The sequence below is a fragment of the Plecotus auritus genome, assembly GCF_963455305.1.
Source record: "Plecotus auritus genome assembly, chromosome: 5".
Classification (NCBI taxonomy): domain Eukaryota; kingdom Metazoa; phylum Chordata; class Mammalia; order Chiroptera; family Vespertilionidae; genus Plecotus; species Plecotus auritus.
Window position 1 is genome coordinate 168,964,387 of NC_137776.1, and position 25,298 is coordinate 168,989,684.

Sequence of the window (25,298 nt, forward strand, 5' to 3'; positions counted from 1 at the left end):
ATGGGACTTGAGCCCAGACAGCCTGATACCAGAACCTAGTTTTAAGCTAGTACTTGCCTAAAGCTACCTCTCAAAAAAGGCTGTTGTATTACACGATAGAACACTTATAAAGCGCTCAGCAAAAGCCTGGCACTTATAATTGCTCAATTAAGTTTCCGACAGTCACTTTAATAGTTGGTGTTTCATGTTTGTTGTAAAACAAACACGCATATAACGCAACTTAATTCAGAGGGAGGAGTGGGGGCGGGGAAGAGACTGCTGAAGCGGGTGGGATCTGGACCCGGTCCGGTCAAGGGTGCGGGCAGGCGCCTAAGAGCAGTGAGAGCTGGGCGGGAGGAAGCGCGGTGGCCGCCCGTTGGGACGGGGGCGGGGTCACGGAGGCCCCGCCCAGCAGCCACCTGCGACAGGTGGAGCGCGCGGCGCCGGCCGGTCTCTCGGCCATGTCCGCGGAGAGCGCGGGACCGGTTTCAGGACCCGGTCCGGGACCTGAGCCGGGGCCTCTCTGCCCGGAGCACGGCCAGGCTCTGAACTGGTTCTGCTGCTCCGAGCGACGGCCGGTGTGCGCCGCCTGCACGGAGCTCGGCGGCCGCTGCCAGGGCCACCGCATCCGCCCGGCGGAGGAGCGCGCAGAAGAGCTGCGGGTGAGCGGGCGTGGGAGCCGGAAGGCGGGGGCTCGGAGGGAGCGCGCGCCGGGGCGGGGGAGGCGCTGCGAGGCCGGGCGGGGACCCGAGAGCCCGGGGCCGACTGACCCCTGCCGGGCCAGGAGCACAGGCTCCGCAGTGGTACCGGCTGTAGAACGAGGCGGTTAAAGGGTGTGGCCCCGGAGTCAGGCATACCTAAGTACGAATGTCACCTCCGTGCGTCCTCCTGGTAAAACTTACCCTCTGAGACTCAGACTCCCCATCTGTACCTTGGGGACAATAATAGCGCACACTTATTAGAGTTATTGTGCGACATAAATAAGATAATAGGATCCTCGTTGCAGAGGCTGGGAATCGGACCTGGCCTTGGGCAATAAAGGGCTCAGCTGCTCCAACTCCCACCGCCCAGGTGGAGGCTGATCTGTGATAAAACCCAGCCCCTCCTCCCTCCTCAACCTCGGGGCTCACAACCCCTCCCCTCGTCCCCCGTTCAGGCTTCCTGGTGAGGTGATTTCTTCCCTTTCAGGTTTGGTCTTGACTGGACGTCAAGCTGGTTTCACCAGAGTGAAGGGAAGGGGCGGGCAGGTATCAGGAGGTTCCTGCTAGAACCCTTCCCTTAGGTTTCTCCCCACTCCCAGCCTCCACTTGGCTCCAGGCTGGCTACCTTCCTGTCACCACCCCTCCCTGAACTGCTGAGATTGGGGAGTCAAACTCACCGTGGGGCTTCTTCCCTCCTTCCAGCCTACCTGTGTGGCCCCTGGGGATTTCCTTGCAATTTGATTAAAAGGCTTGATTCTTCCAACCTCTCCCTGGAGTTCTGCCCAGCTGTGAGGCTGAGGGCTCTGGTTGGAGACCTGCCTCCTCAGACTGGACTGTAAGGAGCACCCGGGACAGGGTGCTGAGGCCAGAGGGGATGCAGTTATTCAGTGACACCTGAAAGCTCCTGGCGGGTCCTACTTGTCACCACTATCCATGATAGTGATGACGAAAATAAACTCGGATAGTGTAGTTTAATACACTTCCAAAAAGCATAGACACTTTGCAAGTTTCAAAGCACTTCAAATACTCACCATCTGATTCCATCCAGACCAAGCCCCTTTGAAGTGGTGGTCCTACCAACATTTTATAGATGAGGAGACCTGGGCCCAGAACGGACTAAATCCTCCCAGGTTTCTACTGTCCAGGGCTGGACTAGGGCAGTCATTGATCAGAGGAAACCACCTCTTTGCTTCAGTGGTTGGAGGGAGGAAGTGACGTTAATGGGAGTGAGAATTTAATGAAAACCTTTTTTAAAAGTTGCCACCAGGCCTGAATTTGAGTGGTGGAAAGGGTGAAGGCTGGGGCAGGGTGGCAGCCTGATGCTTGTTTTGGAATATACTTTGCCTGGGACTCCTTCCCTGAACCCTCCCGAGGCCCTAAGGTATATTCATTTTCTTTCCCTGGAGAGAGGTGTTTCTTGCCCTTTCTTCCTCCAATTTTGGTTAGATTTTTCTTCTATTCCTCCAGCCAGCAAAGAAATTTCACTCCAGGGCAAGATTATTCCTGAAGTGGGCAAAAATACCACCTGTTCAAACAACTTTTCACGTACCTTCTGGGTTCCTGTCCCTGTAGCTTTTCAGAAGCTAGTCTCAGTTCCCTTAGTCCTGTGGTGTATGGTGATCACAGCTTCCTCCCAATCAACTCAGTTCTATAGCTTTGCATTTGGTTTGCCTCTCTGTTGACTAATGAGTTTGCCGACCACTAGTCTGGTGAACTGTAATGCTAATTCCTGATTTGTGTGTGTGGAGGGGGTTTACAGGGGCTTCCTAGGAGAGGTACTAGTAGCTGAGTTCCCTTCTGGAAGATGGAACTGAGGCAATCAATGCTCTTAGGGCAGCCTTGGGCAAACTACGGCCCACGGGCCAGATCCGGCTGTTCTATCTGGTTCTCTTGCTCTCCCCTCCGCTCCTTTACTTTGAATTTATATTAGTTCACACAAACACTCCATCCATGCTTTTGTTCTGGCCCTCCAGTCCAGTTTAAGAACCCATTGTGGCCCTCGAGTCAAAAAGTTTGCCCACCCCTGTTTAGGGGAAAGGGTGGAAGGGCTGCTGCTTGGAAGGGTTCCCATTGTTATTTGGGAAATGGAGAGGGAAAGCAGGGATCTGGCTATATCTCTTGGGCAAGATCCTTCTCTGTGGACCACAGTTGCATTTCTAAAACTCTCCCCTGCTCTCATGAGTGATGCTCACAGCTTAGAAGCTGTAAACTGCTGACCTTCAGTAGCCAAGGAAATGGGTTTCATTCATTCAACAAATATTTATTCAGGGCCTCCTCTGTGTAGGAACTCTCTTCTAGGCAGTCGGGCATAGAAAATAAGTCAAAGTCATGGTGCTTATGGTGCCTATTACCTTAGGACTTGCCCAAGGAGATATGGCCAGTGGTGAGGGGAAAGATACAAAAAAGTTAAACAATATACAGTCAGAGAACGATAGTACAAAGGAGAAAAGTAAGCAAAGTAAGGGAATGGAGATGTGGATCGTCAGGGAAGGCTTCTGAAAAAGTGACATGTCAGGGAGCAAGGCATAGAGATATATGGGAGAAGACAGCTAGAGTCAGAAGAAACAACAGGTGCAAAAGCACTGAGGTCAGGACAAATTTGGTGTGTTTGCGTAACAGAAAGAAGGCCAGTGTAGAGAGTGGTAGGAGGTAACATTGGGGAGATTACACAGAGTCACATAAGGTAGGGCCTTGTTGGCTAAGATAAGAAGCTTAATCTCATCTTACTGTGGTTGTATTGGAAAGTCATTGGAGAGTTTGCAGCAGGGACAGTGAGTGACCTGATCTGATTTCCTTATAAAACGTGGCAGTGTTTAACTTGGGGGGTTAAGAATGGAAGCCCAGTTAGGAGGCTCTAACAGTGGTTCCTGTGAGAGATAATGGTGATCTGGGTAGAATGGCAGGAGTAGAGGTGACCAGAAGTGGCCAGAGGAAAGAGAGAGAGAGACTTTGGAGATGGGGCTGGTAGGACTCATTGATGGGTTAGATGTGAGGCTGCAGGTTTTTTGTTTTTATTTTTTCTGGGTAATGAGGTTGATGACTGATGGTGCTGTTTAATAAGTGGGGGTGGGGATACTGCAATTTGGGAAGCCATGTTCTTCTACTCAGGTGCATGTGTAAAGTGTCAGGTTGAGACTGAGACTGTATACAGGAACATGATTATAATAATGGGCAGATGAGATTTCAGGATAAAGAGAGAATCAAGGCCACAATAAGAGGTGATGGACAGTGAAAAGAGGTAAGACTAATGTATTGGCAGTTCCAACTGAGCTGAAGAAATTGTTGGAATGGAAATTCTAGAGTTAGTAATCGAGAAGGATGGGAAGTGGTAGGCAGGGGATGGGATATTTGAGATGAAGATTTTGGAGGCGGTATAAGCTTTCCATAATGATGAGATCTGGGATGTAACCAGGGGAGTGGGTGGCAGAGGAGGGGTAAAAAGAAAAGAGTCAATGGAATGGAATGAATGGATCAACATGGATCCGGATGCCATGGGTGGTGTTTGTGTTGCAGAACAAGATTGTGGACCAGTGTGAGAGACTGCAGTTACAGAGTGCTGGCATCACCAAGTACATGGCTGAGGTCCTACCAGGGAAGAACCAGAGAGCAGTGGTAGGTAATTCCTCCCTTTCCCCCTCTACTCTGGGCCCTCTCCTAGGATAAGACCCCAGCCTTAGGGCTTGACCCAGTCTAGGTCCCATCCTAACCTCACTAACTCATTGTGCTATAGCACAAAGCTGGATGCCCAGGAAGGATGGTCTTTTTCTCTCTTTGAACCTTGGTTTTACCATCTAGGCAGAGTTGCACTCTAGTGCAAAGACTGTTTTCAGGGTAAGGGATCAGGAAGGGTAGCATTTTTCTAACATCTAATTATTTTGTGAGCAGCCCCAGAATTATCAAATAACCTAGGGGCTTGTATGTTGAATATTCTTTATCATAGTCCTGTGCAGTAGGTGGCAGTAACATCCCTGTTTACAGATGGTTAATTGACTGGACCAAGGTCCCACATCCTCCTGCCAGAGTCAGTTCTATGACCTGGATCGTCTGACTCTGCCGCCAGTGCTCCTTCTGCTGCATCACACTGCTGATCCTTGTGACTCATTGTGACATTTACATCTCTCAAGTATGCTTTTCAAGGGCAAGGGCTATGAATTTCTTCCTCCCTTTTTTTCCCCCATAGTAGTACATGAGAATGGACCATTGGATTTAGTAACATGCACCGTATTGAAGATCCTGACAAGAGGAATTTTGTAGAGTGGTGGGGTGAAAGCCTGATTGGAGTGGGTTTCAGAGAGTAATTTGGGATAGTTAACACAGGTAACTCTTGAGGTATGCTATAGAAGGGAGCTGACAAGTTGGGTGATACTGGAGAGAGATAAGAGATCAATGCAGTTTTTTGTTTATTTTCTTTTTAAGATGGGAGAAGTTACTTTATGTGTGTATGCTGATGGGGATTTTCCAGTAGAAAGGGGAAAATTAATGATGCAAGAGAAAGAGGAAAATTGGGTAGAGCAAAGTGGGGTGGGATCTAGTAAACAAGGGGAAAGGTTGGTTGTAGGTAAAAGCATGGGCAGTTCATCCACAGACACAGAGAAGGCGGAGTGAGCACAGGTGCAGGTAGATGGTTAGGTGATGGGCAGACCTTGTGGAAGTTCTCTTCAGATTGCTTCTGTTTTCCATTACTTATCACCTTTCCTGTAGGCTCTTAAGGATGCCATTTGTCAGTTTATAGATATGTTCTCCATCATCTCTTTATATGGTAACATATTAATAGAATTTCTAATGCTAAGCCATCCTTGAATTCCTGGGAAAACCAACATAACTTGGTCATTATATATATGATAATGTAAAGAAGAAAACCATATATATATATATATATATATATATATATATATATATTAACTTTTAATTTTGAGATCACTGTAGATTCACATACAATGTTAACATCTTTCTTAACTATGGTAGAATATCATAACCTGGAAATTGACATTAACACAGCTCAACCTTTCAGATTTTACCAGTTTTACACCAATTCATTTCTGTGTGTGACTTTAATTCTATGCAGTTGTATCACATGCTTAGATTCATGTGACTTCCACCACAATTGAGGTACAGAATAGTTCCATCATAAGGATCCCTTAGTATAGCTTTCTAAAAAGCATTTTTGCATCTATGCTCAGGAGTGAGACTAGCCTATGAGTTTCATTTCTTGTATAGTCCTTATCAGATTTTGTTATCAAGATTATATAATCCTTACTCAGTGGGTTGGGAAACAGAACTCTCTATTTTCACTGGAGGAGTTTGTATAAGATTGGAATTATCTGTGCCTTGAATGTCTGGTGACACCCTCTGTAAAACTATCAGGGCCTGGTGGTATTTTGTTGGTAGATTTTTAACTACTGATTCATTTTCCGTCATAACGACAGGGTTTTTCGTGTTCTGTTTTCTTTTTATTTTTTCTTTGGTTTTAGTAAATTCTTTCTGGAAAAATTATCCACTTTCCCTGTTGTTGAATTTAAATGCATAAAATTATTGTTAATATTGATAAAGTGTCACAGGTTTGTCTATCATGTTAGTCTTCAAAGAACCAACTTTTAGTATTTTAATTTTCTCTTTTATATCTTTAAAAAAAATATTATATCGCCCAGCTGGCGTGGCTCAGTGGTTGAGGGTTGACCTATAAACCAGGAGGTCAGGGTTCGATTCCCGGTCAAGGTACATGCCCAGGTTTCGGGCTCAATCCTCAGTAGGGGGTGTGCAGGAGGCAGCCGATCAATGAATAACTCTCATCATTGATGTTTCTGTCTCCCTCTCCCTTTTTGAAATCAATACAAATATATAAAAAATAAAAATATATCCTATCTTTATAATTTTTCTATTTTTTTATTTATTTTAAAATATATTGTTATTGATTTCAGAGCGGATGGGATAGGGAGAGAGAAATAGAAACATCAATGGTGAGAAAAATGTCCCCCACTGGGGATTGAGCCGACAACCGGAGCATGTGCCCTGATCAGTAAACAAACTTGACCTCCTGGTTCATAGGTCGATGCTCAACCTCTGAGCCATACCGGCCAGGCTATAATTTTTTTCTTTTAATTTTTTTTTAAATACTTTGTTTTTTAACTTACTGAGTTGAACAGTCTGCCATTTTAGTTTTTCTTATTTCTCAAGGTGAGCATTTAAACCATATAGTACCTTTTAGGTGTTGATATAGGTACATCCCACAAACTTGATGTTGTACTTGCATTCAGTTACAAGTATTTTTAAATTTCCACTATGATTTGTTCTTTCATTATGAGTTATTAGAAATAGGTTTTTAAATATCCAAGTATATGGTTTTCTTCTTTACATTATCATCATCATTTTTTTATTAATTTCTAACTTAACTGCATTGTAATCTGTATGACATCAATTGTTTGAAATTTGTTGGGACTTGCTTTATGCCTTAAAACAATATCAATTTAGGTGAGCATTTCATATTCACTTGAAAAAATATATAGGGTTCTATATGTATCTACCAATTAAGCTTATTAATTGGATCAAATCTTCTCTGTACTTACTAATTTTTTATCTGTCAGATTTATTGATTACTGGCAAAAGGCATTTATTTACATTTTCATATCATGCTGTGGACTTGTCTAGTTTTCTTTATGATTCTGTCTACTATTTTTATATGTTGGTGCTATTTATGAAATGTATATTTATGAAATGAATATATATATATTTAGATTGGTTATATATTCTTGGTAAACCATTCCTTTATCACTTTATAGTGACCTTGTATGCCCTTGCATGATGGTTTAGATGAGTATAAAATTCTAAAGCAAATCACAAGCCCAACCCACGGCAACTGAGTCCTCAGCTCCTGATTGCACTGGTTTCCTGTTTCCTTTCTACTTTTGGACTCCAGGTTATTTCCTTTAATTAGCTGCCAATGCAGCTTCACTTTTAAAAGGATGCTTTGGGTTATTTTTCCAGCATTTCTGTGTTCTAGGAGGGTTTTTCGTTTACTCTGTCATATCTTCAGAAAGGGAAGCTTTTTTCCTGTGCTATTAATTTCAGGGAATGACTCAAGAAGGGTGTTGGAATTGATTGCCATCTTCTACTCAGGGAGTATCTGATGTCTCTTGGGTCAGGGTCTGTTCTTGATCCTGATCACACAGTATAAACACAGCTGCAGAGACTCAGGGCACTGTGGGCATCAAAGTGGGAAAAGGGAAGAGCAATCGCTGATGTTACTGAGCACTCATGTGCCAGCTTTGTTCTATTTGTTTTACATGTATTAACTCATTTAATCCTCACAACAGCCTTATGAGGTATCATCCTCAGTTGACAGATTAGAAAACTGAGGCATAGGGTTAAGTAACGTGATTAAAGTTCCACATATAATAAGTGGAATAGCCAAGATTTAAACTTTGGAACTGTCTTCAAAACCTAATTTCCCAACCCCTGTGTCACATTGCTTACGAGAACACTGAAGTGGAATCTGAACTCCCAGATTCACTGGACTGTACACTTAGCCACTCCCTTTTCCCCATTGGGCAAATTATGGGTCTCAGTTTCTTCTATTAAACAGGGATAATTGTCATCTGCACTGTACAAAGCAGGTCTTCAGGGGCAGGATACAAGGAAGCTGTTGGCTATCTCTGACCTTGGCATGAAGGAGACTGTTCTCCTCTCACTTCATGCAACAGATATCTTTGGGTAGGACTGATTCCCAGATGGCAATGGTGTAGGGGGATAGTGTTGGATTGAAAGTCAAGAGAACTGGGTTCTAGTCCCAGCTCTGTCACTGACTTAGCATGTGAGTGCTATCAAGAGATTTTTTACTAAGTTGGGAAAAAATTTCCTATCAGTCATTCAGTAAATATTTGAGTGCCTACTATGTGGCAGACACTGTGCTAGTTGCTAGGAGACACACATTAACTTTATTGGCTGAGAACTGATTTCAGACCTCCTGTGTGGCAGAAAAGAATTCTACCATGGAAGCAGTTGGAATGCAGTTAGGAAATAATAAGGTTTTTGTTCTCAGACATGGTCAAAAATATCAACTGGACCACTGTTGGTACAGATCCTGTTGATGGGGATGACTTTGTAGGCCCTTCTGTTCTGTAATTCTATGACCTCTGACCTTGGTCCCTTGGCCTTGGTATTCCCATCTGTGAAATAAGCAGGTGACTCTAGTTGATCTCTAGGCCCTGCCCACCTCTTCTATTCTGGGAACCTGGTTCTGCAAGATATAGCCTGGATGTCTGGATTTCACATTTCTTTACCCTAAACCAGTGGTCGGCAAACTGTGGCTCGCGAGCCACATGCGGCTCTTTGGCCCCTTGAGTGTGGCTCTTCCACAAAATACCATGTGCAGGCATGCACGTACAGTGCGATTGAAACTTCGTGGTCCATGCGCAGAAGTCAGTTTTCGGCTCTCAAAAGAAATTTCAATCGTTGTACTGTTGATATTTGGCTCTGTTGACTAATGAGTTTGCCGACCACTGCCCTAAACCATATTTGGGAACTCTTAGGGCTGGGATGGCTTAAGTACTGTTACTGCCACTACAGTGCCCATGGCAGACATTGCTGATGAATTTTGGCACTCCTTTGGGCTGTGCCCAAACCCTCGTAATCTTTTTTTTTATATGATATATTTTTTATTGATTTCAGAGATGAAGGGAGAGGAAGAGAAAGATAGAAACATCAATGATGAGAGAGAATCAGCTGCCTCCTGCACTCCCTCTACTGGGGATCGAGCCTGCAACCTGGGCATGTGCCCTTGACCGGAATTGAACCCAGGACCCTTCAGTCTGCAGGCTGACACACTAGTCAAACCAGCTAGGGCGAAACCCTCCTAATCTTGACTGGGGCTTTGCCAGGATCGGACTCTTCATTTTTTATCCCTTGCTAGAGCATGGCCAGTGCAGCGCGGGAACTGGTCATCCAGCGGCTGGGTCTGGTGAGGAGTCTGTGTGAGACTGAGGAGCAGCGGTTGCTGGAACGGGTGCATGGCGAAGAGGAGCGGGCCCACCAGAGCATCCTGACGCAGCGAGTACACTGGGCTGAGGCTTTGCAGAAGCTCGACACCATCCGCACCAGCCTGGTGGACATGCTCACCCACACGGATGATCTCCAGCTGATTGTAAGTCAGGCAAGGGTGAGGGCATGACCCACTGGCCAGTCTCCCCCAAAAGTCTGAAAACATTGAGAATGTTTATTAGTTGGAGGTGGGTGGATAATGATAATTTGAAGCAGGGATGAGTCAAGGGAATAAAATTATATAGATTTTTAGAAATATATTTTTATTGATTTCAGAGAGGGAGAGATAGAAACATCAATGATGAGAGATTTTTTTTTTGCACCTGGTAACTATTCTTTGAATAGTGAGCAAATATTTGCCAAAACCGGTTTGGCTCAGTGGATAGAGCGTCGGCCTGCGGACTGAAGGGTCCCGGGTTCGATTCCGGTCAAGGGCATGTACCTTGGTTGCGGGCACATCCCCAGTGGGAGGTGTGCAGGAGGCAGCTGATCGATGTTTCTCTCTCATCGATGTTTCTAGCTCTCTATCCCTCTCCCTTCCTCTCTGTAAAATATCAATAAAATATATTAAAAAAAAATAGTGAGCAAATATTCATTGAGTGCCTACTATGTGCTAAGCATTGTGCTGTGGAGTGGAGTTGCAGTATACAGCTGTCAGTGACTCACAGCCTTATGGACGTGACAAATACAGAAACTGATAATTAGGATATTCTGTGGTAGATGACATTCCTGGGAGCTAGGGACCCCACAAGCCAAACTCGAGGGGGTCAGGGAAGGCCTCCTGGATAAAGTGACTTAGAAGCTGATGCCTGAAAGATAAGAGTTGCAACTATGTTAAAGGAAGTGGGGAGGTGGAGACATAACTCAATACCTGAAGAATTGACAAGGAGTCCAATATGAAAATATACAGCTCATCTTTAATCCTACCATCTAGAAATTACTATGATTAATATTTTGGTACCTATCCTTTCAAAGTACTGGTATTGTATATAGATATCCAGTTATCCGCAGTTTTAAGGGACATTGTGACATCTGAATAAATATGCCAAGCAGAGAAACGAGAATGTAGAACAACTGAGCTGTCTGTACCACTGCAGTTCAAGTAGGACAGTTTCCATGACTGCCCTAGATTGTGCATTCATTTAGTCACACAGCTTCCATGGACAGAGCACGTTCTGTCCCAAACACTGGGACAGTCACAATGGAAGATTCAGAAAGGGTCCCAGCCGTCTAGTTGCTGACAGTCTTGACCGGGGACGAAATGTTGGGTAAATATGTATTTGTCCTGAAGTGCAGGTGAAGGAAACTGAGGACACCATGGGGCACAGGGGCAGAGTGATTCATTCCGAGTGGGGGATGGGGAGGAATGCGAGGAACCCATGCAGCTTTGTGCTTTGTCTTAAAGAAGGAGTAGAATTTTTTATCCTAGAGTCTCCGTCCCCATGGAGCCGTCCACATCAGTTGAATCTATTCAGATCTTGACTGCCTGCTGGGTTTTTGGTGCCAAGCCTGATTCTGTTTTCTTTTCTCACAGCAGAAGGAGCAGGAGATTTTTGAGAGGTGAGTATGGTCCCTGATTTGCTTGGGCAGTCATGGAAACCATGGCCTTCGGGCCTCTAAATAGTTCACTGCATTCAGGCTCCGCTGCTCCTGAGGGAAAGCCCAGGGTGTGCAGCTGTGAGTGGCTCTCTGGAGCCAGGCTCGAAGGACAGGGCCTTCCTGTTCCTCGCTTGGAGAACTGCTTTAGACCCATGTGTGAGGGAGTGAAATAATTACTTATTAACTAGGGGTTTGCCACAGTCTAAGAGTATCCCATTAAAAACTGTACAGTCACCCTGTTGGAGGGTTTTACCAGCCCACCTACAGATGCGAATGCTGAGGCTCAGAGAGGGGAAGGGACTTGCCCAAGCCCCAGAGCTGGGACTGGGACCCACACCTGACACCTGTCTCCAGACTGTCTCCTCAAATTTGCATTTTAATAATGCAATATGAAAAGAATTTCACCAGGCCCTGCCTAGGTCCCAAAAGGCTGGGAACCAAGAGTCTGAGGAATGGCTAAGAGGATGTACATTGCCAGGCAAAGAAATTAAATTCTTAATCTGTGCAAGATTTCAGAGCTGTACTTGAGGAGCACAGCCCATTCTTCTTATCTATTTTTGTATTTAAGTTTCAATAGCAATACATATGTATGAGAGAAAGAAAAAAAGTCCACCAATATAAAACTATTCAAATTAAAAATGAGTCATCTCTTCCCACCCCCATTCTCTAGAGGTGATCAGTTTTAACAGTTAGTTGTATGTCTTTGGGACTTTCCTATGTACAATCATAGGAGAATTTTTGCCTCCTTAAAAAATATTTTTTTAAATACAGATGGAATCATTTTTATACTTGCTATTCTATAATTTATCAGGCTAATTTGGAATCTTTTTGGAAAGTCTGTGAAGTATTCCACAGTATGGATGCACCACATTCATTTTACTGTCTCCTTTTATTTTTTAAAATATACATTTTTATTAAGTATATTTTCATATAGAAGGAAAGGAGGAGAGATAGAAACGTCAATGATGAGAGAGAATCATTGATCAGCTGCCTCCTGCATGCCCCACACTGGGGGTTGAGCCTGCAACCCAGGCATGTGCCCTGACTGGGAATCAAACTGTAACCTCCTGGTTCATAGGTTGACCTCAACCACTGAGCCACACCGGCCAGGTTTCTGTCTCCTTTTAATGTGTATTTGGCTTGTTCCTACTTTTTCCCTCCTATAATCTTCCCACATTTCTGCTAGTCTTCTCTTTTTTCTCTGTATCATCTTCCTCTAACACAATCTGTCTGCAATATGAAGTTGATATGATTTTTGAAAAAAATTTTGATCTTTAAATTTTTTGTTTTAAATATTTTTAACTCAGAAAAGTTAGAAGTATTATAATGACCTTTGCCTAGAAATACTGATTGTGTTAACATTTTTCCATGTTTGCTCTTTCTCACTGTCTCTTTTTTCCTATCTATGAAGGTGTTTGCTCCTCTGTACCAGCATAGTATCTTTTTAAAAAAATTATAGCCCGGCCAGTGTGTCTTCAGCATTTATCTCCTAAGAACAAAGACATTCTCTCTCTCTTTTTTTTAAATATATATTTCTTTATTGATTTCAGAGAGGAAGGGAGAGGGAGAGAGAGATAGAAACATCAATGATAGGAGAGAACCATTGATTGGCTGCCTCCTGGACACGCCCTACTAGGGATCGAGCCCGCAACCCAGGTATGTGCCCTTGGCCGGAATCGAACCTGGGACCCCTCAGTCCGCAGGCTGACGCTCTATCCACTGAGCCAAACCAGCTAGGGCCAAAGACATTCTCTTACATAACCACAGTATAATTATCATTCAGAAATTTAATGTTGGTATAACACTATTATCTAATATATTAGTACAGTCTATATCCAAATCTACAGCAATTGTACCAAAAAAGTTCTTAACAGTGTTTAATGGTTTCTTTTTGTTGGTTGTTGTTTTTTTTTCCTGGTCCATCTGTTCTCTTTTAATCTAGAATTGTTCCTTCGTTTTTAAAAAAAAGAAAAACATTTTTAATGAGTCTAGGACAGTTGTTTTGTAGAACATTCCTCAATTTGAATTCATCTGATGTTACCTCATGATTGGGTTCATGTTATGCATTTTTGACAAGAATATCTCATAAGTGATGTGTTCTCAGTCTGTCAAATCAGAGGGCACATGATGTCATTTTGTCCCATTATCAGGGATGTCAGTTTTGATCACATGGATGAAATGGTGACTACCAGGTTTCTTCATTATAAAGTTATATCTTTATTTTTGTAATGAATAAGCAGCGTGAGGAGGTGCATTTTGTATAAACAGCCTCTTTACCTTCAAACTTTATCCCATAATTTTTGTCTGCATTGATGCTAAATTCCTGAATTATTCACTTATTTATTTGCTTGTTTGTTCATTCATTTATTTAGTGTAAATAGAGACTTGTGAATTCTTTTTTTTTATTCAGTGCATTATAATCTGATACTACTACTACTATTACTAATTTTGATCTTCAAACTGTCCTAGATTTGGCCAGTTTTAGTTCCTTGGGGTTGGATCCTGGATTCTTTTGACAAGTCCCCATTATTCTTTTTTAAAAAATAAATATATTTTTATTGATTTCGAAGAGGAATAGAGAGATAGAAACATCAATGATGAGAGAGAATCATTGATCAGCTGCCTACTGCATGCCCCACACTGGGGAATGAGCCCACAGCCCGGGCATGTGCCCTGACCGGGAATCGAATCATGACCTCCTGGTTTATAGGTGGATACAACTACTGAGTCACGCCGGCTGGCCCCATCATTCTTTGAGTACTTACTTGTGTTCCAGCACAACACAATGTCCCGGGCTCACCTTGTTCTTTTCCTGCCTCAGGCCTGGAACCAGCTGTTTCTCCAGGGACTCTTGGTTCCTTGTAGTGGGGAATGGTATTTAAAAACTGAGATCCGGGCAGTAGATGTGCATTGCTGCTGATGCATCATTGCTCCCAGGCCTTCTCAGTAGACAGCAGACAGAGCTGGGAAGTGAGAGTGGTCTTTTTATTCACGAGTTTGTATTACAAACTCTAATTCCAAGGGAACACCACAGTATTTTTCCTTTGATTTTTCCCATCCTACGTTTATATCTTTTTTCACAGTGAGAACCTTGGCACCCAACAACAGCAATATAGTTGTTCATTTGTTTGGTCCATAATACACACAGAGTTGTTTGAGAATTGCTTAAACAAAATACTACTGACAGCCCTAGCTGGTTTGGGTCAGTGGATAGAGCGTCAGCCTGCGGACTGAGGAGTCCCAGGTTCGATTCCGGTCAAGGGCATATGCCGGGTTGCGGGCTAGATCCCGAGTAGGGGGTGTGCAGGAGGCAGCCGATCAATGAGTCTCTCTCATCATTGATGTTTCTATCTCTCTCTCCCTCTCCCTTCCTCTTTGAAATCAATAAAAATATATTCAGAAAAAAAATACTACTGACAAATCCATTCGTAGAAGTCAAGATGTATTTGCGGTTCCTTGTGCCTTTAGACTGAGGGTGGGTACTCTCAGAGCGCTGTGTTCAGAAGTTGTCAAGCACCTTCTAGCTGGGAACTCACTTGTCTGAGAAATGCCTTTTTTTGGATCGAATTTTGTTTCCACATCCCCGGCTGGGTTCAGCTGCAGCCTGTCATGGCAACAGGTCCTGCTGCACAGACCAGGCCTTCTGATCCCAGCCAGGGCCCTGCTGTGTCCGAACCCCAATTCACTACCACGAATTTTTTCTTCTGTACCAGAAGGCACATAGACCAGCTGATTTTCTAGATTCTGGTGACTATGATTGGCCTCAGATTTGCCCTGGGATGATGGCTTAGCAATGCAGACACTGGTCCTCTTTCCTCCCCACCTGACGGCTGGGGTCCCTGAAGACCCAGCCTCACTGCTTTGAGTAGAGGCATCAGACACTCTGTTGTCCTGACCACAAAGAGCCTTTGTTACTAGAGCCTGCTCTCAGCTTTTCTAGGGCTCTGCTTACCTCGTTCTTCCCAAGCCAGGATAGTCAGTGACAGCCTTGCAAAGAGCAGGCATCCATAAGACAGGCCCCACCCTCCCCTCTCCTTCATTAATGGGCAGAGCTGGGAGATTTGGGGAAGAGAGTGTATACTCTCGGAACTGCTGCCTGATCTGAGAGCCATCTTCAGAATTAGAGGCAGTGGGAAGTTCTTTCTCAGAACCCAGTTCAAAAGGCTGCAAAGCTCTTGGTGAATCCCTACTTTGCTCTATACCCTTTGAGACTTCACTTCTGGTCAAGGAAAGAATTATGTGAACGTTTTGGTTGAGTGTCTTCTCTGTTCTCGCCTGTCAAGTGGGTAACAAGTACCTCCCAGGTTATACCAAAGATGACGTAAGATTCTGTATAGAAAGGAGCAAGCCCAGAGCCTGGCTGCTTAATAAGTGGCAATTCTCCTTGTTCCCAAATTCCCTCTCCAACCAAACCCAGTCCCCGGCCATGAGCGGAGGAGAGGTAGTTATTGGGAGCAAAGTGCTGTGAATAATTTATGATTGGGGAAATAACTGATAGTCCCTTCCTGTGTGACCCCACAGGGGTGTTGGCATTTTAAGAGCAGAGGAGTTGGTTGTACCAGCTAATCAAACCGAGGGCAGCATTACTGCTGCAATTGGTTTGGAGGGAAGTGTATTAGAGCCCCTGGGGTTCTTGTCCCAGCATTACAAAGGGTTCAGCAGTCTGGAGAAAGGAGCTGATATTCAATAAGGAGTCCAAGGAGGAAAGATAATTTTGAAAGGCATTGGGTGTCAGAGGAGCTTCAGCTAAAGACTTCCTCCTTGTCTAGGACCCTTGGTTTTTATTAACACAATTTGTCCTAAGGCAAGGTGGAGAGAATACACTTCAAAGGGTAAGGTTTCAAAGGGTAGGGTTTACAGAAGCATTGTCAGATTGGGGAATAGCCTACAGCTGTTCAGGTGTTTGGCTAACAGGAGGCAATAACATGCAGATTAAGATGCTCTGAGCTGTCTGGCAGTTAACAATCCTATTCAGGTTTGGGGGAGATGCTTTTCCAGCCGTTCCAACAGGCAAACTACATATGTGGCTCAGCCCTTGTTGAGCCTCCCAAGCTTCAGCAACCTTTTGATGAAACTCTTGTAATTATGACATGTTGGAATTGGTTCCCGGCAGAGGTGAAACTTTCTCTGGGCAGGAAAGTGGAGTGGGAAGACTGCTGCACAGAGGTCCAAGGGGCCCAAGTCCTAACCCTGGCTCTGCCCAGGACCAGATCCGTGGACGAGGAGCTTCGTCCACATAGCAGAATGACTCCAAGTTATGATACTGGCGCCAAGTAGTTACCACCCTGTCAATCATCTGCCTTGCATAATTAAGGCTTGGGGGAGTGGAGGGTGCACAGGGGGAATGTCCACCTTCCCTTTGGCCCCAGCCCCCTTTAGGCAACTCCTGTCTGGGGCTGGTTGCCAATCTTGGTATCACCCTTGTGGGAAGAGGATTTTCTGCCACCTTACCCCCCGCCTCTCCCAATCAGATACATTTCCAGAACCTTTCTGAATCTGTTTTGTTTTCTTTCTTACAAGGACTGAGGAAGCAGAGGGCATTTTGGATCCCCAGGAGTCGAAAAAGTTAAACTTTAATGAGACGTGTGCTTGGAGCCCACTTCTGACCCAACTCTGGGCAACAGCAGCTCTCGGCTCCCTCTCAGGTTAGAAGCTCGAGCCCAGCACCTGTTGGAGCAACTGGGCATCTGTCTGTCTGTCTGTGGTTTGCTGTGGCCAACACTAGGGACCAGTGCATTCGGGATGGTAGCTTAGACAACCAGTGATACAATGGACCCAAGGTTCTGGAAAGGCCTGGGGCACCTGGGCCAGGTCTTTCGCATTTGCATACCCACCTGCTCTGTAGTTGGGTTTAGGATAAATCTTGTTCTGGTAAACTACGTCCTCCTTATGCCCTGCCCTACTGAGACAGCTCAGTATTATTTCTTGGAAACCTGGTTTCTCTTTAAGAAAAGATATAATTGATGGCCAACTGGGAGCGAGAATTGAGCTTCCTGGATTCGTCTCACTTAACATTGACTAGGCTGACTGTGGACCTTACCTTGTGCTGCATGCTGGGGCCACAGAGGTGAACGTGACACGGTCTCCTGCCTCCACAAATTCCCACTTAGTGTGGGGGTTCTCAAAGCAGGCTTCCCCTAAGCTAGATAGAAGTTTCCATTCTCCCAGTTGGGGTAGTTGCACAATTCACAGACTTAGGTTAATTAGTGAGTTGACATTTTTCTCAATTTTAACCCTCCTCACCTCCCAGTGGGGAGGTTTCCCGTTCCCCATTCACCTTAAAATGCTAGCACGCACTAGAATTCTCTAGAGTCTGGTGTCAAATATTACCTGATTTGCTAGCAGTCCCATGTAGTTAGTTGTTGGAAACTGCATACCTGATGCTTCCCAGCTTCCAGGGGCACGGTGTCCCCAGGACAAGTCTGATCTGGAGGCTGCCGATTTGCCCAGCTGGAATGCAGTATGATCAGTGCTAGATGCTAGATGTAGGAACAACATGCTGGGTCTTAATTTTGTCCCTGCCACCAACTTCGTGTGTGACCTTGGGCAATTTGTTTCTCTGGGCCTTATTTCTATCAGAGTTTACAAACCGTAATAACTACTGTTATTACCACAATTTATTGAGCACATATTGTTGTTGGGTACTTTCCACGTGTCATCTCATTTGATCCTTACATCTATCCTGTGGTAAGTCCTATTTTGATCCCCATTTTACAGATGAGGAAACTGATGCTCAGAGAGAGTAAGTGGCTTGCCTGAGGTCACACTGCCAGGGAGTGATAAGGAAGCCCTTCACTACCTGGCAGGACCAGGGTAGGGCTGAGGGTGGACTTTGGGCAACTCTGAGATTCTTTCTGGCAGGCACAGAGGATGTGCGCATCGATGAGAGGACTGTCAGCCCCTTCCTGCAATTGTCAAATGATGGAAGGACTCTGACCTTCAACGCCAAGAAGTCCAAGGCCTGTGCAGATGGCCCAGAGCGCTTTGACCACTGGCCCAATGCCCTGGCTGCCACCTCCTTCCAGTCTGGGCTGCACGCATGGATGGTAAATGTGCAGAACAGTTGTGCCTACAAGGTGGGCGTGGCCTTAGGCCAGCTGCCCCGTAAGGGTTCTGGCAGTGACTCTCGTCTGGGCCACAATGCCTACTCCTGGGTCTTCTCCCGCTACGACCAAGAGTTCTGCTTCTCACACGATGGGCAGCATGAGCCCCTGGGGCTGCTGCGCTGCCCAGCACAGCTGGGGGTGCTGCTGGACTTGCAGGCCCAGGAGCTGCTATTCTACGATCCAGCCTCGGGCACGGTGCTCCACACCCACCATGCGTCCTTCCCTGGGCCCATCTTCCCAGTCTTTGCTGTGGCTGACCAGACCATTTCCATTGTCCACTGACCTTTGGCGCTGGGGAGGCTAGATGTGCCTGCCCACCATCCTTTTAGGCCACATTTCTACCCAGTATCCTTTTCCCAAATGTTGCCCATGCCCACCGGGTGGCTTTAGGAGGGGTAGGATCCATTTCAGATCTGGTATAACCACTAAATGCTGTATCTGTGGGGAAACTGCCACTCCCTGGGCCTTAGTCTCCTAAATTCACCCTCTAAGGGTGTCTTGTTCACTACTTTATCTCTGGCATCCAGCATGGTGCCTGGTGAGCGTGCAATAAATATTTGGCAAGCGAATGGGTGGATGGGTGGATGGATGGATGGATGGACGGACGGACGGACGGATGGGTGGATGGGTGCATGTGGAGAAGCACTGCCTTTCAGCCTCCTGCCCCCAGCTCTGAGCATGTAGAAGTGGTTTCTGGCAGAAAAGCCTGTGGCTGAAGTCCTTTCATCTCAACTGAGTGCTTTTCAGTACTTCCCATGACATGACACATAGGGAAAATATTTTTCTAGCACACAAAGACAACCTGGAAGGGACCTAGAACTCCTGCCAGCTGCTCCTGGTCAGAGGACTCTGGCCAGGGGGCTGTGTCCTAACCCAGGGCCTACCTGGCCACTCGGATGACTGAGAAAATCCTATCTCCAGGTAACCTGACTGCAACACGCCCATCAGCAGCTCTGCCTTGGACCTGGTGGCTGACCTCCAGCCTGTGTCCACTGCGGTAACCAGGATTAATTTCCCCCAGCTGCAGCTGATGAGTGCCCCGCCTGATGGCCCCTTCTGACATAATGTGGGGATCTGGGGTGAGAACCTTGAGTCAGAAAGAGCTGAGGGGGTAAGAGGGCCAGCCTTAGAGAACATGTACATTATTAAAGGTTTTAAAAGATTGACAATTTTCTTCCATGTTCTTTTTTTGGTAATTGGGTAACACCCTGCCCCTCTTCCTCTCCCCCACCCCCTCAAGGGCCAGCTCAAATCTTAGAGGTGTGTTTACTGGAAATTTGATGTCTTCCTCATTCATGTTCTCTGATATAAGCGGGTGGCTGAGGTCAGCATACACACCCTAAAGGACCTGGAGTTGGTTCTGTGCCCTGCACTGCTGGGACCAAGGGCAAGTCTTTTTGTGATTTTTTTTTTAATATATTTTATTGATTTTTTACAGAGAGGAAGGGAGAGGGATAGAGAGTTAGAAACATCGATGAGAGAGAAACATCGATCAGCTGCCTCCTGCACACCCCCTATTGGGGACATGCCCGCAACCAAGGTACATGCCCTTGACCGGAATCGAACCTGAGACCTTTCAGTCCGCAGGCTGACGCTCTATCCACTGAGCCAAACCGGTTTCGGCTTTTTGTGATTTTTAAGGAGCTCACATTAGAGCAGTAGTCCTCGAATTTTTGTTTCTTTGGGGAACATAGTTCAAAGGCAATCTTACCTACAACTTCAGGCTCCTGGGCTCAAAGATGAGGCCAGAGCCCTCCCCGCTAAGTTTGCTCAATAATTTACTTGAAACACTGGGTGGATCAAATCCAATCCATAGACCTATTGGCAACTATTATGACTGCAATGACTTCTGAGACCCTAGCTCATGATCCTGTCCTCACTGCCTGACACTCGGGAAGGTGCTGAGAAGAGCTTTCCTGCCTCCAAACCTGGGTCAATGCCAGATTATTCTAGATGGCACCCAAAGGCCCTTACACCACACTCCCCAAATCACCAATCTAACTCCCCACAGCAGCCCTCAATCAACAGTTCACGGGCCTGCCGCTAGAGATTCCTTGTTCTTCTGCCCATCTGAATGCCAGTCCCAGTTCAGGGTCCACTCAGAGCCCTCCCTGGCTGTTGGCACTAGATCATAACGTACATGTACCCATCTATGTGCTTTTCACCTGTGGTATCCCCTGTGTTTGGTACTGGCCAAGGCACAGAGATGTCCAGTAAATACCAAGTAGAGAGGTGTGTGAAGAGGGAGAGGCAGGAAGAGACATGGAATTTTTAAAACTCCTTCAGTTTCCAGTAATTCTCCCCACATTTACACGCCTGCCACCTTGGGCTCTGGTCCCTGTCCCCTGCATTTTCCTACCCCTTGTCTTAACCTCCTATGACTAGGGTGTCCTTTAAGAATGACATCCTTTAGGTCACCTTCCCTATTCTTCCAGGATCTCTACTGCACTGTCTCATGTGGCATGGATCCCTTTCTACTTGCAAACTAGTGGTCAAGCCAATGAATGGGCTTTGGAGTCAGGCATGCCTAAATTGGAACCCTGGCTCCCTCATGCACTAGCTGTGACCTCAGGCAGGCTACTTAACCTCTGAATCCCTTGTCAAATGGAAGTCCTACTACTTAAGCCGACTAGGTAGCTTTGAGGGTTCTATATGCATATCAAGGACTAGCAGAGTACCTAACACATGGAGTTGTGTATGTGTTGGGGGGAGGGGTTAAGTTTCTTCTCATGACTGTGATTATGGTGTTGTCTAAAATCTGATTAAACTATGTGGTCTTAGAGGACATGTCCTTAAGCACAGCTTAGCACCCTGATTTTCAAATTAAGCTCCTCTGACCTTAGACTTTGCAGGTGGGGGAAGTTTTAGAGGCTTCAGGGCCTGAATGAGGGGTCCTAGGACCTTTGCTTCACCCTCGCAGTCTTTTCTCCTGTTTTGCACATTGGGATTCCACCTAAGATCTCCCACGACAAAAGGACCCTGCTGCTAAAACCAAGTTTCAAGATAACTGATTTTGAAACTAGTTGGGCCCTTAGTGAATCTTGTTGGAAGTGAGGCAGATTTGTGGAAAAGGGATGCATGTGTGATGAATGAACCATCTCAGAGACCAGGAGCTGCTTAGTGGGGCAGGGCTAAAAGCCTCACTCATTGCTTTATAGTCAGAATGCATTATGGAGTCTGCAGGGAGGCGGTAAAGGTCAGATCTTGGGAAGGAAAGGACTTCCTGTCTGTAATGTTTGTTGGGCCCAGCCACTTCCCTCACCAGACTCACAGTCCTGTGGATGAGTTCTCCAGGCGGTTAAGGGCAGGCAGGAGATGGGACAGTGAGGGGAGGATATGTTCTTGGGGTACAGAATCTTTGACCACAGGGTCCAAAGGCCCCGGGCCAACTACTAGAAAGCTGTGCATGCCTGCAGCCCGTGCCCCCTTATAATCATAGTGGTAACTGTCCCCGATATGGGCCGCCACTGCTGGTTCTACATGAGCAAGCCTCAAAGCTTCATGGAAAATGCGGGGGTCCGGCTTGCACCAGCCAGTAGCCCCAGAGGTCAGCACAAAGTCAAAATGTTCCCGCAAACCAAGACCCATCAGGATACCCTCTAGTCGCTGGTCAAAGTTGGAGACCACTGCTAGCCTCAGACCTCGCTTTCGGCACCCCCTCAGGGTGTCCTCAGCTCCCTCCAACACCTGCCAGGTACAGGGGCTGCTGAAGTCTTTGTACAGCTGGTCAGCGATGGGGGCCACAGCCTGGGCATCCCGAGCACCCGCCAGGTGGAAGGTCTGTAGGACCACATCCAGCCACCACTGGCGGCAAGTGAGGCCCTGGCTCAAGCCATAGTTGGGGAAGCTGTGGCTCTGAGCCCTGAACACCTGCCCAAAGGCTTGTTCCAGGACTGGGGCCTCCACCTTCAGCCCATGGGCCCGAGCGCTGGAGGCATATTGCTCCCCCACGGGCCGGCGGAGCCTGAACAGTGTGTCCTTCACATCCCACGTCAGCAGTCGGATCTTTAGCTGGTGAGTCATGGGTCTGCAGGAGGGGCCAAGTCGACTCCAGATCCACCTTAAGTTCCAAGGGCCAAGGGGAAACGGAGTTGGACCACACACTTCTACAACCTAATGGTTTTCTCTTTCCAGGCTTCGTGGGTCAGAATTTCTGGTATTTGGGTAATGTCTTCACAGCAGAAGATCCTGGAATGAGATGGCAAGTAAAGTGGGAGTTCAGGTTTTAGACTGGATTCAAATTCTGGTGCTGCCAACTCAGTGTGTGGCCCTGGGAGTATCACTCTTTGAAGCCCTGTCTCCTCATGGGTAAGAACACAAGGATCCAACCTCACAAGATTATTGGACTAAATGAGATGATCTGTTCATTGCACAACAAATTTCTGAACACTGATTATGTGCTAGATGCTGGAAACAGGACAGGGTTCCGGATCTCATGGCATTTATGGCATTAAATAATAGGAGATACAGATATTAGACAAAGAACTACACAAACACTTAGGCTTAACGAATGCAGCATGAACCATGAAGTTATAAACCCAAGGACCTTATCTGGTCTTTGTCAGGGAACCTCCTAGGCAAGTGAAGTTTCAGTGGGGATCTGAAGAATGACTATGCAGGAAAGAGAGGTGGTTAAGTGTTCCTGGCACTGAAAACAGCAAGTGCAAAGGTCCTGAGGCAGGGCAAGGAGTCTGGTGCTTGGGGTGGATAGGGGTCAGCTCAGGCAGGGCTTTGTAGGTCAAGATAAGGAAACAATTATGATTGATATTCCTATTGTTAGCAATTCCAAAGACAGAAGGGTCCTTGCAGACCATCTGACCAAACACTTGGCTGTTCAGCAGGGAAGACTGAGCCAGCGAGGGACAGATATTTACCTAAGATCACAGTGAGTCAGCAGCACAGCCAGGACTAGAACCCAAACTTCCAGACTCTTTGGCTAGTGCTTCCTTCCACTGCTTAGACATATTGAATTTAAAAAAACAAAAACACTTTTTGGCAAATCTGTATAACATAGGACAAAAAGCAGACCAGAGCTGCCTGGTCCTACCTGTTTTAAGCCTCTCTGAGTCCCAGCTTCGTCTTTTTTTTTTTTTTTTAAATGTTTTTATTGATTTCAGAGAGAGGGAGAGGGAGAGAAACATCAATGGGCTGCCTCCTGCATGCCCCCTACTGGGGATTGAGCCAGCAATGCGGGCATGTGCCCTGTGACCTCCAGGTTCATAGGATGGAGTGAAAGAACTACTGCCTTTAATGCATAGGAAACAAACTCCTCCGCCTGTCGTCCACAGGCTGGATGCAGCTTCTTTCCCCCGAGTTGATTCGGGGTTCCTGCAGGAATCTGAGGGTCCAGAATTCAGAGTGCAGCCACGTGTTTACCGAGGAAGGGACGTGGCTGGTGAATCTGGGACAGGTCTTAGAGGAAGCTGGTCAAGGAAATGAATTTAAGTCTGTTTGGAATTTAGGGAGACCCACCGAAAAACCCTCCTCACTTTGCGGTAGGGAGCTGAAGGCCCAGCGAGGGGCGGAACTCCCCTAAAGTCACGCAGGGACAATGGCACAGCTAAGAGGAGAACAAAGCCTCTGGCTCCCGGAAGCCGGAGCTGGGGACTCTGGGCTACAGGCATGAACTGCTGACCCTTCCTCCCCAACTCTCGGGCTCGGTGTTGGCAAATTACAGGTATGCCAGCCGTTAGAGCGAAACCTCTCAGCTGCCGTCCGCAGCGTGACCCGGGGCGGGAGGATCTTAGGGACGCAGGCCGTGCCTGCGGCGGCAATCTGGGACCCGTTCTCAGCTCCAGCGCGGAGAGCGCATCCCGGGGGCTCAGGACTCACTCACCTGTTCCGAAGGGAAGCGGGTCAGGAGGGAAACCGCAACCCCTGCCGGCGTGGGAGGCACGGAAGCTCTGCCCGGCGCTCGGCCGCCTCTCCTCGGCCCCGCCCCTTCCTGCCTCCTCCCCCTCCGCGCCCTGTCACCCGCCCCGGTGCTCCTAGGTTCCTTCTCCGCCCCTAGGAAAGACTCACACCTCGGATCCCCATTTTAAGCCCTGCCGCCCCCAACCCTTGTATCACCGTCACCTTGCACCCTCTCTGCCTCTGCTTGCCCCTCCCGCACCGTCTGCCTTTCCTCACTCTACGGCGTCCCCCTCTCCCTCTCCCAGCCCCTCCGTCTTCCTGGGGTTGGAACACTCCTGGGAGGGGCTCGGCTGACTTGGGAAGAGGGGCTTTGGGTCCCAGAGGCTTACTGAGCGCTATGTGGACTTGGGCAAGGCAAAGCTCCTCTCTGGTCTGGGTCCCCTGTCGGCACCAGGAAGGAATTGCTTTCAGTTGGAAACTTATTTAACTCAAGACGATTTGCTGAGGACAGAGTCCTCTGCAGTAACTTAACTGCGCCCACCCTCTTTTTTAATGCTCTATTGATTTTTTTAGAAAGGAATAGAGAATCAGAAACATCGATCAGCTGCCTCCTGCACACCCCCCACTGGGGATGTGCTCACAACGAAGGTTCATGCCCTTGACGGGAATTGAACCTGGGACCCTTCAGTCCGCAGGCTGACGCCCTATCCACTGAGCAAAACCGGTTAGGGGCCCACCCCCCACCCCCCACCTTTTTTTTTTAGTGACATAAAAGAAGGTCTTCATGCTCATCTTTAAAATGTATCCCGAATACATTTGCTTTCTCCCCTCGGACCTGGTCACCACCGTTGCTCCCAGGGGTTTGCAGTAGCCTAACAAGGCTTTTTCTCGCACCCTTCCATTTTTCCGATAGCAGCAGAATGTGGGAAATTGGACCATACATAATAGGTTAAGATGCTTTAGCTGTCTTTGTATCAGATGCAAAATACATCCCAAGCTTCCTAAAAGGTGCAGGATCCACCTTTCT

The 25,298-nt window shown here is 46.7% G+C and overlaps 2 protein-coding genes across 2 annotated transcripts; one reads left to right on the top strand and one right to left on the bottom strand.

Annotated features, from left to right (window-relative positions):
* Positions 1-338: 338 nt before the first annotated feature.
* BSPRY (B-box and SPRY domain containing) lies at positions 339-19,584 on the top strand. The gene is made up of 7 exons (XM_080667555.1): positions 339-641; positions 4,194-4,292; positions 9,586-9,816; positions 11,248-11,273; positions 16,833-16,957; positions 18,174-19,104; positions 19,248-19,584. The coding sequence occupies exons 1-6, from the start codon at positions 441-443 to the stop codon at positions 18,698-18,700; spliced, it is 1,209 nt and encodes a 402-aa protein (XP_080523681.1). The 5' UTR covers positions 339-440; the 3' UTR covers positions 18,701-19,104; positions 19,248-19,584.
* A 268-nt stretch (positions 19,585-19,852) lies between these two features.
* On the bottom strand, positions 19,853-24,379 carry HDHD3 (haloacid dehalogenase like hydrolase domain containing 3). Its single transcript, XM_080667556.1, has 2 exons — positions 24,255-24,379; positions 19,853-22,606 (listed from the first exon to the last, which is right to left on the bottom strand). The coding sequence occupies exon 2, from the start codon at positions 22,439-22,441 to the stop codon at positions 21,686-21,688; it is 756 nt and encodes a 251-aa protein (XP_080523682.1). The 5' UTR covers positions 22,442-22,606; positions 24,255-24,379; the 3' UTR covers positions 19,853-21,685.
* Between the last annotated feature and the right edge of the window lie 919 nt (positions 24,380-25,298).